The following is a 14,188-nucleotide window of genomic DNA, read 5'->3' on the forward strand; positions in this document are numbered from 1 at the left end:
CACCGTTTGGCCCTTAACAGGAAAATTTGCCAATTCTTGTTATAGGTAATTGTATTAAGAAAATTCTACATCAAAAACTAAGGATGTACTGTGTGGTGACTAACATAACATAATAAAAAATTATTATTAAAAAAAAAGAAAATTCTGTGGCTCTGCTAACTGTAGGGTTAAACAGAGTCGCACAGGTTTCTTTCTTGCAGGACTTCTTGAAGTTTTTGCTGGGCTAATGAGCACTGTCATCTCTAAGGATGGGGCATAATATACAGTTTCCCAAGCTTATTCGAGCAGTGAGATCCTTTTGGTGGTGCTTCTGTTTCTTTGGTAAAGACTTTGAAAATGCTGGTCAAGGTCTTAAAACCAGGAAGGTGAAATTTCATTAAGACTTGCTCTAAAAAAAATGGGTGACGGTCACAGTAAACTGGTCTTCACTTCATTTTTCCAGGCCATGAGGGCAACTGAGAAGTATTTACTGAGGGTGGGATCCTACCACCTCATCATACACTGAGTAGTTATGTCTGCCTGGTATCAGTATCCTAATTTCCACTTGGAGTCTAGTCTATAAACACCGCCCCATCAGGATGTACAGTATTATAGGAATTCTAGAGGATAACCAGGGGTAAGTGGGCAGATGACTTACCTTCTCCTGACTGTTCAGCTCCTGATATGGGATGTGGGCAGGCAGGTAGGTATGAAGGAGAGCACAGAAGGCCAAGCCATCACTCCAGCTGCTGCTGAAATTGGTGATATCGATGTTCTGTAGGGGGGAAAAAGCAGCATTAATCTCCAAACTGTGCAAAGGGCAGATAGGAAACCACCTAAGACAGCCGGGAGTCCATTTAATTTTGGTACCAGCAATGGCCCGGTGTCTCCCAAATCCATTCACAGAATCCATGGAGAAAAGCCTTCAGGGCTCCAAACCCTGGGGAATTTCTGCCTACCGTGTGGTACATCAAAAGCTCTGAGACATCTTATTCTCCAATCAACCCACTTGATTTGCTTTCTATGTCCCAGCATTTCCCAGATTTATCTGGTCAACGAGGAATCCTCACTACGATCACCATGAGGTATGACCCCAATTAACAACAGATAGACCAGGACAAAACAAGATCTTCAAAACCTAGACAGCTGGTCCTGTGGCTTATTCCTGCTAATACCCTCTTCTCCCCACAACTTGAAGGGCTTCTCCGGGAGAGAAAACCCTTCCTACTCAACAGTGTCCTTGCTAGCACATCAAAGACCCAAGGGCTGTGAGGCATCCCGAGGGAGAAGGAGCTCCTCCTCGGGAACAGGCGGGAACTCCAATAGATGCTTGCTAAACCGTGATGAGGAAAACAGAATCGTGAGCGGGTGGTGAAGACGCGGCTCTTTCGGAAGGTGTGGACGCAGACTACTCCCTTCTTCTGCCCAAACCAAATGCCAATCGGCAGAAGCTCAACTCTGACTGCCCTGGGGAGGGATTTAGGACGTCTCCACCAGAAGCAATGGCACTTGAGTAGGGGAGGAGGGGGAAGAGGAACGTGGCATGAAGGTCAGCTGGAATAGGGGGAGGGAGACTTACGGAATTCTTCCTAACGTGTGTGTAGAGAAGCTCTGAAGAACATAGGAAGGTGGAAACGTGCACTAAAACATGGTATCATAGTTTCCCACGTGGTTTCCTGAGGGGCTTGAAAGCAAATGGCCCATAATCTCATTTGAGCATTTTATCTAGATTTCCCTGTGTTCGTCTGAGCTAGCTTGGCCTCTAGCAATGAGGTAGGTCGAATGGCTCATTTTATAGGAAAGACACGGAGGCCGGAGCGGGTGTGTCCGCACATCACACACACAGTTTACCTGGAAGACGGACACTCTGGCAGGCCAAGTCCCCACCCTGTGGCCCTCTCTAGCAAACCTCCTCTGGCTTCTAGCCAGAGTCCAGGATGACCCAGGTGGACCCTAGAACATCGCCCCCAAAGCACCACCTTTCAGGAATGTCAGGTTCTCCAGTCTGTTTTGCAAAACGTTTACCTGGGGGAAGGCTATCTGGCCGAGAGCAACACACAACCGTACTAATGCCTCTTTCTTCTGGTTTTCATGGCGCAAGTGCAACCAGATTTTAGGAGCTGCTAAGCATCCGTGTTACATAAAGTCTGAGAATGCCCTGTCTCCGTTTTCCAGCTGAATGTGTACCAGCTGGGCCTCCTGGTAAGCTGATCATTTCTGCTCTTGGCCTCAAAAAGTCTCCTTGGAGACTCCGGAGCGATCTGATGGGGCCTGGATGCTGCTTCAGGAATGGGAAACACTGTAATTTTATATTTTCTCGAGAGGTCTGCATGTTAGAAAAGAAGAGGAAAGACACAGGCGGGGGCCACGCCCTGCCCGGTTCACTCCAAGTCTCGGGCACTAGAACCAGAAGCTCATCGGCTCCTCGGGCCCCAGGAAAGCGGAGGCAAGGAGAGGGGCTGGGCCAGCCTTACAAAAACGAGGCATCCCGGTGCTTGTCGACACGGAGTCCCCTTCTCTTCTTTGGCACGCAGAGGTCATCTGAGACCCCGTCTCCAAACCCATCTCTCAGGGTACCTCTGACCTGGCAGAAGGAAAGCCAGACTTTCTTCCCAGGAACGGCTTGCTGATGGGTACCGTTCACACTCAGCACCAGGGCATCTGTGAAAACGGGACAAGCACGTGCCACACCTGGTAGTGTTCTTTCCAAAAGGCAATGTCGACATACACCTCATGTCATAGTCAAAGAAACTGAGGCCGGAAGCAGTGGTGTTTCCGTCAGAAAGGCCACATTTTAAAAAGAAAGCCATACATTCAATGATCAAGATGTAAGCCCCTGAAATACGAGTGCCAGGACATATAAAGCCCCCAAGATGGGGACATGAGGGCAGTAACATTCACTGAGTGTCTGCAATGTGCCCGGTGCTGGGCATTTCCTCATTTAATTCTCAGACCGACAATACAGTGTAAATAGTGCTGTACCCATTTCACAGATGTGGAAGCCGAAGCAGAAAGGAATATCACCCGGGCCAGAGTCTGGGGCAAATTCCAGTTCTGCCGGAGAGCAAAGCATGTCAAGTTTGTGGTCCTCCCTTCCTTCTTTTTTCTTTCTTTTCTTTCTCCCTCCTCCTCTGCCTGCCTTTCTTCACAAATTTACTTCACACCTAAAGCTTTTAAGATTTGATAAATCTTTCATTTCCTAAAACGTGAGAACATTTTATACACTTCTTTCTTGTACCATTTTTTTTTATGATGCAAAATGTCATTGTCCTTCATCTGCACGATCTTCAGAAGCATTCTGAGGGGCCAAACAGACCCAAAGGGGTGACGATGCCGTCCGTCTCACAAAACCAAGGAATTGTCCAGTATTTCATCTGAGTGTCACTTAGGAGCAGTTTTTTATTTTAAAGATTTTACTTATTTATTTGAGAGACTGAGAGCGAGAGAACACAGATGGAGAGGGAAAGGGAGAAGTTGACTCCCCGCTGAGCAGAGAGCCTGAAGCAGAACTCGATCCCAGGACTCTGGGATCATGACCTCAGCTGAAGGCAGACGGTTAACCGACTGAGCCACCTGGGTGCCCCACAAGAGCGGTTTTTGATCTATAAGTATAAATAAGCAACAGGCTGAGACTATAAAATCTGGTGAGATTAAAGCTAGGGTTGGAAAAAATCAGTCTAAATGACTTACAACGTCAGGACAGCTCAGAAAGCCTGGATGCTTGTGGAGAGATGGCAGCTCATAGGCCTTTCCGGAAACTGTAAAGCAGACCCTGGCACTTTAGCAGCAAGACCACACCAACACTACACAAGAAATAGGAGCAGTGTCCTACCTTTAAAAAAAAAAAATGGAATTATGGAAATTCCAAATCTAGGCAGGTTTCAAATCCAGCATCCAGGTCAGGAAATGCTTCTCTTTCATGTAACCCACGGCCGCCATGTTTTAAGGCTTTGAGTTGTTGTGACACTGGAAAGAGCTGGAAGACAACCCGCTGTGATCTGTAGCATTATATTCGTTCCGCCAACATGCGGCTATCAAGTCAAAACTTAACCCTTCTTAGGATAAAGTGGAACAGCTCAATTCCCGTTCTCCGAATGTCATCTGAAACCCTAACTGCACTGGAATGACAAGAGTATCAACAATTCCCAAGTCAACACAGCTGGCTGAACACGTGAAAACATGCATACGTTTGTGTCACCTCACATCAGAGGACGCAGACAAAGCACTGTACAAATCTCAGTGGTTGCCTTGAGGCCCTCGTTATTACAAAGTGGTTCACTATTGCGCACTCAGGTATATTTTTGTGAAATGCGTGATTGGTCTTAGTGAACGAGGAGTTAGCTGATGTGGGGTGCCACACTTGGAGGCAGGGTGTGTGGGTCCCAGGGAAACGGGCTAAGACACGTACTGTTCGGCCACCAGCGAGGGCGGACGAGGTAGCCATGGAGGGAAGGTACTCACGTGGGCTGGACCAACGCACTGGCTAACAGGTAGAAAGACAACAGTTTCTTGGCCATGGCTAACTGGCCAATCTCAGGAACCCCGGGAACCAGGCAAGGACTAACTCCAGGTCCCATCCCTAAAATGGAGGTGGAAGACCTTTGTTTCTGGTTCGGGATTATCACGACTGGCTGGGCCTTGGATGGGGGGAGGTGACCCTTGCTGAGCTGGTGGGTTATAGACCTCAGTGCTCACAGATGAACCTGTGACTTACGACGAAAACGGAGCCTAATAATACGAACACCCCTATGGGGTGTTAGTTAGTATCTTCCTTTTCCCAGTTATCGTTCAGCTGAATTCTTAGGGGTTCATCAAAAGAATAACTAAGAGGAAAAACAGAAAATGATCGTCAAGGCATTATACAAGGTATTCCATCAGTTATTTTCCTTGTTGTTTATTCCTGAACAAAATTGACTAGGGTAATTATTATCCTTAACTGGAAGTTAGTGACAGGCCGGGAGCAGACAGAGGATTTTGGGGGTGCTGGCCATGCTGTGTTTCTAGACCTGGATGCTAACTGCATGTGTCCCTTCGCGTTGTGAAATGTCATGGAATGGTACACTTACTTGCCTATTCTATCTCGGTAAGAAAGGGAGGGAGGGAGGGAAGATGAGAGGAAGGGAAGAAGGAAGGCAGAAAAGAAAGATGGACCGAAAAGAGAGCAAACTTTTGGGATGTGATATCCCTATAAGATTTACTGAGGGGGGGAAAAGCAGAGCAATGGACAAAAGAAACTTCTTGCTGAGTATTTCCCCAAGGGAAATGGTAATTACTCGTTGCAAATTAACTTTCCCTGGGATATAAATACCTTAGAGGTATTTCTGAGTGGAAAAGAATTCTGGGGAAAGGAAGTCTCATATATATATATATATATATATATATAAAAATATATGGCATATGATATCAGATATACATTCATACATATACCATATGCTATATATATGGTAACATTCCAAGCACCTCCAAGACTGGTTAAGTTTCTACGAACGCTTAGAAGAAAATTTTGTAAGATATAGAATTTCGTCTTCAGTGCAGCAAAAGTCACTTGAGAAAAGTGGATGTGCTGAAGAGTATTTACACGAGAAGCTAAACTAGCTTCAGTGACTCTCCAAGAATATTCCCTTGAGTGGCTGAGACTGTAGACAGGTGAATGCGGAGGTAGCACTCATCAATAACAGAGGGGGACAAAAGCAAAGCAAAACCCAGCAATCTACAGCACTTGCTTCTAGAAGGTTCATGTCATTTGCCTTTTCTGGCCTGGAAACACCGGGGCTCGGTGAAAACAGCGAGGGCTGGAGAGGGAAGCTGTGGAGCGCGCATACTGGAATGGGTCCCGTGCTCAATTCCACGGAGGCCACAGCTGGACTCCGTAGCTGTCTGACCTCATTCCCACCACTTCATCCTTTCTGAGGATCTCTAGCTTCCTCCATTAGATTTCTGTGAATGGGTTGACTCTGTGTGCACTACTAACCTCAAAAGCCTAAAAAAAGTTAAAAAGAAAAAACCCCAAAGCTTCTGGGAAGAAGTCAGGAGACCGATGAGAAAGTGTAGTCTGTTGGAGTCTAGGAAGACGGCAGAAGAGAAGAATCCTCAGTGCGCCCCCTCCAGGGACACACCAAGGCTGCAATGACACCCAGAGCACCTCCCTCTGAAAATGACCCGAAAACCAACAGAACAGGGCTTCCACAGCTAAAGATGGAAGGAAAAGCCACGTAGAGAAGGGTAGGAGGGGTAGAAATATGGTCGGGAACCAAACCCCCAGTGCAGTGACCTACAAGTGGGAGGGATGGCACAGGCATGGAGATCCTCTCCGAGGAGCGAGGGGATCAAGGACCACATCAGGTAGCCCCCCACCGCCCTGCTAAGATGCACCCCGATAATGTCTGGCTTTAAAAATCAGTGGGACTTAAATCTGGGAGAGCTCAGGGGCTATAGGATACTGAGACTCAATGAAGAACTCAAAGAGAAAATAAAAAAATACCTGGAAACAAATGAAAATGGAAACAAAATGGTTCAAAATTTTGGGGATGTGGCAAAAGCAGTTCTAATAGGGAAGTTTATAGCAATACAGGTCTACTTCAAGAACCAAAAAAACCTTAAATGCACACTCTAACCTTGTGTCGAATTAGAAACTAGAAAAAGGAGAACAAAGCCCAAAGTTGGTAGTAGGAAAGAAATAATAAAGATTAGAGAAGAAATAAATAAAACAGACACAGAAAAATAGAAAAGATCAATCAACTAAGAGCTAGTTCTTTGAAAAGATAAACAAAATTGATAAACCTTCAGCGGGATGCATCAAGAAAAAAAGAAAGGAACAAAATCAGAAATGAAAGAGAAATGACAACCAACCACACAAAAACACAAAGAATTACAAAAAAATACTATGAAAAATTATATGCCAACAAGTTGGACAACACAGAAGAAACGGATAAATTCCTAGAAACATACAATCTTCCAAAACTCAGTCAGAAAGAAATAGAAAATCTGAACAGACTGATTATGAGTAATGAAACTGAATCAGTAAAAACAAACAAACAAACAAAATCTACCAACAAACAGAAGTCCAGGTCAGGATAGCTTCACAGGTTAAGTTCTACAAAACATTTATTTTTATTTTTAAAGATTTATTTATTTGAGAGAGAGAGAGAGCACCCGCATGCCCACAAATTGGGGGAGGGGCAGTGGGAGAGGGAGAGAATCTCAAGCAGACTTTATGCTGAGCACGGAGCTGATGTGGGGCTCAATCTCACCACCATGCGATTCCTACTTGAGCCAAAACCAAGAGCTGGATGCTTACCTGACTGCACCACCCAGTCTCCCCTCTACGAAACACTTAAGTAAGAGTTAACACCTATCCTTCCTAAACTATTCCAAAAACCTGAAGGGGAAGGAATGCTTCCAAATTCATTGCATGAGGCCAGTATAACCATGCTACCAAAACCAGACAAAGACACTACAAAAAAGAAAACTGTAAGCCAATATTCCTGATAAACACAGATGCAAAAATCCTCAACAAAATATGAGCAAATGCAGAAAAAAGACAAATATCATATGATTTCACATGTATGTGGAATCTAAAAAGCAAAACAGGGGCGCCTGGGAGGCTGAGTCGCTTAAGCATTGGACTCTTGGTTTTGGCTCAGGTCGTGATCTCAGGGTCATGAGATCGAGCCCTGTGTCAGGCTCCACACTCAGCATGGAGACTATTTGAGAGTCTCTCTCTCACTCTCCCTCTGCCCCTCCCCTATTCTCTCTCTCTCTAAAATGAACGAAATCTTAAAAAAATAAAATAAAAAGCAAAACAAACAACAAAAAAATAGGAAGACACTCCTAAATACAGAGAATGAACTAACTAGTAGTTGCCAGAGGGGAGAGTGGGGGGGGGGGATGGGCAAAATAGGTGAAGGAAATTAGGAGGTACAAACTTCCAATTATAAAATAAGCAAGTGCCAGAAAGTACAGCATAGGGAATCCACTCAATAATATTGTAATAACGTGTGATGACAGACGGGAACGACAGCTATCGTGGGGAGCACTGCGTAAGGTACGGAATTGTTGAAACACTATGTGCTATACCTCAAACTAATTGTATATCAACTATACTTCAAAAATAAAAGTTAAAAAGATACATTACTCAACCATATTCAGCAATACCTTAAAGGGACCATTCACCAAAGTCAAGTGGGATTGATTAGAAGTTTCAATATCTGCAAATCAATCGACATGAGGCACCACCTTCACAAAATGAGGGTAGAAATCAGATGATCATCTTAATCAACGCAGGAAAGTATTTGACGAAATGCAACACTCATCATGAAGAAACTCTCAACAAAGTGGGCTTAGAGGGAACGCATCTCAACATAACAAAGGCCGTACATGACAGACCCACAGCTAACATTATACTAAATGGTGAGAAGCTGAAAGCTTTTCCTCTAAGATCAGGAACAGGACAAGGATGTCCACTCTCCCCATTTTTATTCAACAGAGTAATGGAAGTCCTAGCCACAGCAATCAGACAAGAAAAAGAAATAAAAGGCACCCAGATTGGTAAGGAAGAAGTGAAACTCACTATTTGCAGATGACATGATACTATATATAGAAAACCTGACACCACCAAAAAAAAAAAATACCAACTATTAGAACTGATAAATGAATTCTGTAAAGTCACAGGATACACAATTAATATACAGACATCTGTTGCATTTCTATACACTAATAAAGAACTAGCAGAAAGAGAAATTAAGAAAACAATCCCATTAATACTTGCATTGAAAAGAATAAAATGACTAGGAATAAATTTAAGCAAGGAGCTGAAAAACCTGTACCCTAAAAACTATGACATCGATGAAAGTAACTGACGAGAACACAAATAAACGGAAATGAAAACCACGCTCACAGAATGGAAGAACTGATATTATTAAAACATTCCTACTCCCCAAAACAACCTGCAGATTCAATGCCGTCCCTGTCAAAATACCAACAGTGTTTCTCACAGAACCAGAACAAATAATCATAAAATTTGTACGGAACCACAAGAGACCCTGAACAGCCAAAGTCATCTTGAGAAGGAAGAACAAAGCTTGAGGCATCACAGTCCCAGGTTTCAAGATATACTACAGACCTGTAGTCATCAAAACAGTATGGTACAGCCACAAAAACAGACATACAGATCAATGGAACAGAATAAAGAGCCCAGAAATAAACCCACGCTTATATGGCCAATTAGTTTACAACAAAGGAGCTGAGAATATACAATGAGGAAAAGACAGTCTCTTCAATAAATGGTGCTGGGAAAACTGGGCAGCTACATGCAAAAGAATGAAACTGGACCACTTGCTTACACTATACACAACAATAAACTCAAAATGGATTAAAGACTTAAACAGAAGACTTGAAGCCATAAAGCTCCTAAAAGAAAACAGGCAGTAAATTCTTCAACATCAGTCTTGGCAATATTTTTTTTTTTTTTGGATCGGTCTCCTTTGGCAAGGGAACAAAAGCAAAAATAAAACTACTGGGACTACATCAAGCTAAAAAGTTTTTGCACAGTGAAGGAAATCATCAAAAAAGGAAAGGGCACCCTGCTGAGTGGGAGAAGGTATTTGCAAATGACATACATGATAAGGGGTTAATATCTAAAGTACATAAAGAACTCATATAACTCAATAACAACAAAACAAAACAAAAACAAGCAATCTGATTAAAAAATGGGCAGAGGGGGTGCCTTGGGGGCTCAGTCAGTGAAGTGTCTGCTTTTGGCTCGGGTCATGCTCCCAGGGTCCTGGGATCGAGCCCCATGTCAGGCTCCCTGCTCAATGGGGAGCCTGCTTCTCCCTCTCCCTCTGCCCCTCCCCCCCATTTGTGCCTTCTCTCTCGCTCGCTCTCTCTCAAATAAATACATAATTTAAAAATTTTTTAAATGGTCAGAGGACATGAATAGGCATTTTTTCTCAAAAAGACATGGAAACATACAAATGGATGGCAGACACAGGAAAAGATGCTCAACGTCACTCATCAGGGAAATGCATATCAAAACCACAATGAGATACCACCTCACACCAGTCAGAAGGGCTAGTATCCAAGAGACAAGAGATAATAAACATTGGCGAGGATGTGGTGGAAAGGGAACGCTCATGCGCTGTTGGTGGGAGCGTACACTGGTGCAGCCACTGTAAAAAACAGTAGGGAGGTCCCTTAAAAAATTAAGAATAGAAACACATGATCCAGTAATTCCACTTCTGGGTATTTGCCCAAAGAAAATAAAAGCACCAATCTGAAAATATGTATGCACTCCCATGCTCACTGCAGCATTATTTCCAATAACCAAGATATGGAGACAACGTACGTGTCCAGTGATAGCTGAATGGGTAAAGAAGATGGATAGATACATGCATGTGCGCGCGCACACACACACACGAATATTACTCAGCCATAACAAAGAAAGAAATCTTGCGTTTGTGACATGTAAGAACCTAGAGGGTATTACGCTAAGTGAAATAAGTCAAACAGGGAAAGACACGTACCATATGATTTCACTTACATGTGGAACATAAAAAACAAAATGTATGAACAAACGAAACCAGAAACAGACTCATAAATATAGAGAATAAACTGGTGGCTGCCACTGGAGAAGGGGTGGGGAGATGGGCAAATATGTAAAGAGGATTCAAAGGTACAAACTCTGGGGTGCCTGGCTGGCTCAGTCGGTGAAGCATCTGCCTTCGGCTCGGGTCATGATCTCAGGGTCCTAGGATCGAGTCCTGCATCAGGCTCCGAGCTCAGTGGGGAGTCTGCTTCTCCTTCTCCCTCTGCCCCTCCCCTCCAACTCGTGCTTGCTTGCTCACTCTCTCTCAAATTAATAAAATCCATTAAAAAAAGCTACAAACTTCCAGTTATAAAATAAATACACCACAGGGATGGAGAGTACAGCATGAGGAATGCAGTCAATAATACTGACGGTAACACAACTACACGGTGAGCATTTAGTAATACATATAAATAATATAAATGTTGAATCACTATGTCGTACGTCTGACACTAATATAATAACTGTACGCCAACTATAATTCAGTTAAATGTTAAAAAAGAAAAAAAAGAAAATGTAGTCTTTTCACTGCTGCAGGAACTAGATGTCTTGGATACACCGTGACCTATAGCCTCATTCCTGGGACTTCTCTGAGACTCTTTTTTGATACGTCTTTATTGTCACAGCTGTAGACTCAGACCAGGTATTTTTGGGGGGTAACAATGTATAGATCATAGAGGACAAAAGAAGTTCATTTCTCACTAAGGTTCAGCACGTGCAGAAGTGCCCTGGGACGACCAAGCTTATTTTGAACGTTTGGTGAAAAAGAATACAGAGCATATGTACATGTCAGTGGGTTCATGTGAAATCTCGACGAATGGAGCCTACGCTTCCTTCCCTGCACACAGGGTTGGGGTTCATTCTGTGCATTGGGTAGAGGTCTACACCCAGCCCATTCTAGTTTCTCTGTTCCCATCTCAGGCTATCTGGTAAACCTCCAGTAGTCTGCCCCCCCGTCACATGGACAGCAGCGCCCACGGTTGCGGACACAGGGTGACTCACACACAGACCACCTGGACCCCTTCTCTGCAAAGCTCTTTCCTTTCTGATGCTCCATGCCCTAGAATGCTGCTGTCTCAGCTGCCACTGATGCTGCCTCCCTCAGTTCTGTGGGACTGCCACGCTCGGCTCCCACTCCAGCTCTCTACACCATGACACGGAAACTGTTCCCAAGCAGAGGGCTGCTGGCCCTGGGAATCTCCTTATGAGTTGCCCTTCTCTCAGACATTAGTTGTCTAGAGATAAGGTCCAGATGGCTAAATTTAAAAGCCAAAGTTAGACATTATTAGAATCTAGATAAATAGTTTTATACTCTTGAGGGAAAGAAAGCCACATAAGGCATAAAATGCAAAAAGTATAAAAGGATGGAGAAAATGGATTATGGAAAATTAAATTTCTGTGTAACAAAATTAAAAACAATATATATACATATATAGCAAACTACTAGGATCTGGAATATATTCTTATAATGATAAGAGGTAACAAGTCAGGGAAAAACTGGCAGAGGAATGAATTAGTAATGCACTGAAGAGGAAATAGAGTCAGAAACATTTGAAAAGGTGTTCAGTCTCACCAGAAATTAAAAATAGTGAACTATTTTCACTCATCAAGTTGGCAAAAGTTAAAAAGATTTTTAATTCACACAGTTAACAAAGATGTGGGAAATGAGTATTCCTGTTTTTGGTTTGTTTTTTTTTTAGAGAGGGAGAATCTTAAGCAGGTTCCATGCCCACCGTGGAGGCTGATGATTTCAGCGTGGAGCTGAAATCAAGAATCAGATGCTTAGGGGCACCTGGGTGGCTCAGTTGTTACACGTCTGCCTTCAGCTCAGGTCATGATCCCAGCGTTCTGGGACCGAGCCCCGCACTGGACTCCCTGCTCGGTGGGAAGCCTGGTTCTTCCTCTCCCCCTTCCCCTGCTTGTGCTCCCTCTCTCGCTGCCTCTCTCTCTCTGTCAAATAAATAAATAAAATCTTAAAAAAAAAAAAAAAAAGAATCAGATGCTTAACTGACTGAGCCACCCAGGCACCCCCCAAAACGGGTATTCTTATATTGGCTGATGGGAATATAAATTGGCACAGGTTTTTCGGAGGGCAACTGGAAACATATTTTTAAAAAATAAAAATATGATTTGACCAAGTAATTTCACATGTAGGTATCTATTCTAGAGAAAATAGTCATGCATCTGCCCAAAGACACACCCACAAAAATGCTACAGCATTATTACTCAGAACAGGGAACTGGAAATATCCGAGTTGTCTATCAAATAAGCTAAGCAAACTTGTTTTGGTTTTGGAAAATGTTTATGAAAGACAACCTATAGTTCTCACTTTGGCACACATACACTGAAATTGGAACGACAGAGATTAGCACGGTCCTCGCGCAAGGACAACACAACAATTCGTGAAGCGTTCCATATTGAAAAACATATGAAAAACATATTGAAAAACAAACAAACAAGAGACAGTCTAAACTCTGTTTTCTAATCTGTAGGCATTCCTGTGAAGCTCATGGGAAGACTGTGGTGTTCTGGGTTTTTATGGGTCTGCTATATGCCATTTGTTCTAGATACGTGATGTTTCTCAGTAGTTATTAGGTAAAGGTCAATCTAGAGGACTGGTCCTATACTTGTCTCCATTATCACTGACTTTGAGGTAGTCTGGAAGGGACAGAGAATAACAAATGGATAGAGTCAAAATCCAAGAAAGATATCAACAGGCCAGAAACAAGAAACCAAATTAAGTGAGATGACATTTTAACTTCATTCCCCATCTTCTTTATTGTGTTTTCCAATTTTTCTATAATGACCATGTATTACTTTTATAATTAGGAAAAATAATATATGTTATTAAAAATATTAATGACGTCACTTACAGACAAGATAAGTCAATGTCAATTCCAAGGTAATGAATGAGTAAGAGCCCTCATAATTGTATGTTTTTGGGCTGAACAGATCCTGAAAAAATAGGGTTTTTTGTTTTTGTTTTTGTTTTCCAAACATGGTGAGGAAGAAGACTAAAGACTTGGCTGTAGGCGAGGGAGGGAAGATGCAATTAAGAACTTGCTAGAAAGGCAGGCTAGAGACCTTAAGTTTTTTTCCGCTTATGCGACAGATTTAAGGCAGCTACAGATTCTCTGAAATCTTCCAGCTGAGACGTGGAGTCTAATTCTCCTCTTCTTGAATCTGGGCTGGCCTTAATAACTTTCTGGAATGCAGAGGAAGTGACATTTGGGATGTTCAGGGTGGGTCATAAGAATCCTCGAACTTCTACTGAGTGCTCTTGGAATGCTCTCTCTGGGAGTTCTGAGGCTCCTGAGTTATGTGGAAACTCAGGTCAGCCAAGTACAGAGGCCTTCTGGAGAGAGGCTGACCAACCCCCAACTGTTCCAGCCTCTAGCCACTGGAGGCCCCAGACATGGACAAACAGAGAAGGGTAGGGCCTAAAACTGCAGACACGTGAACAAAATGAACACCGGTGCGCTGTAATCCGCTAAGTTCTGAGGCAGTTACATAGCTCTAGAGAACTCAGAACGTCTGACTTTATTTACTTCTTCTGTAACTGTTGCAAAGGGGAGAATGGAAACCAACCCTTTGCTCCTCGAGCAAATCCCCTTGGGGTTCCTT

General features: G+C 43.3%; 1 protein-coding gene and 1 pseudogene across 6 annotated transcripts in view; one reads left to right on the top strand and one right to left on the bottom strand.

Annotated features, from left to right (window-relative positions):
• The window catches only part of SPECC1 (sperm antigen with calponin homology and coiled-coil domains 1), a 271,543-nt gene that overhangs the window by 17,850 nt on the left and 239,505 nt on the right, over positions 1–14,188 (bottom strand). For all 6 annotated transcript variants that reach the window (XM_034647245.1, XM_011227029.3, XM_034647242.1 and 3 more), the window contains one exon: positions 638–754. In XM_034647245.1, the coding sequence (XP_034503136.1) occupies positions 638–754 (117 nt within the window). The remainder of the gene's footprint in view (positions 1–637; positions 755–14,188) is intronic.
• LOC117797051 lies at positions 12,886–12,986 on the top strand (annotated as a pseudogene).

This window comes from Ailuropoda melanoleuca, chromosome 17, assembly GCF_002007445.2.
Source record: "Ailuropoda melanoleuca isolate Jingjing chromosome 17, ASM200744v2, whole genome shotgun sequence".
Classification (NCBI taxonomy): Eukaryota; Metazoa; Chordata; class Mammalia; order Carnivora; family Ursidae; genus Ailuropoda; species Ailuropoda melanoleuca.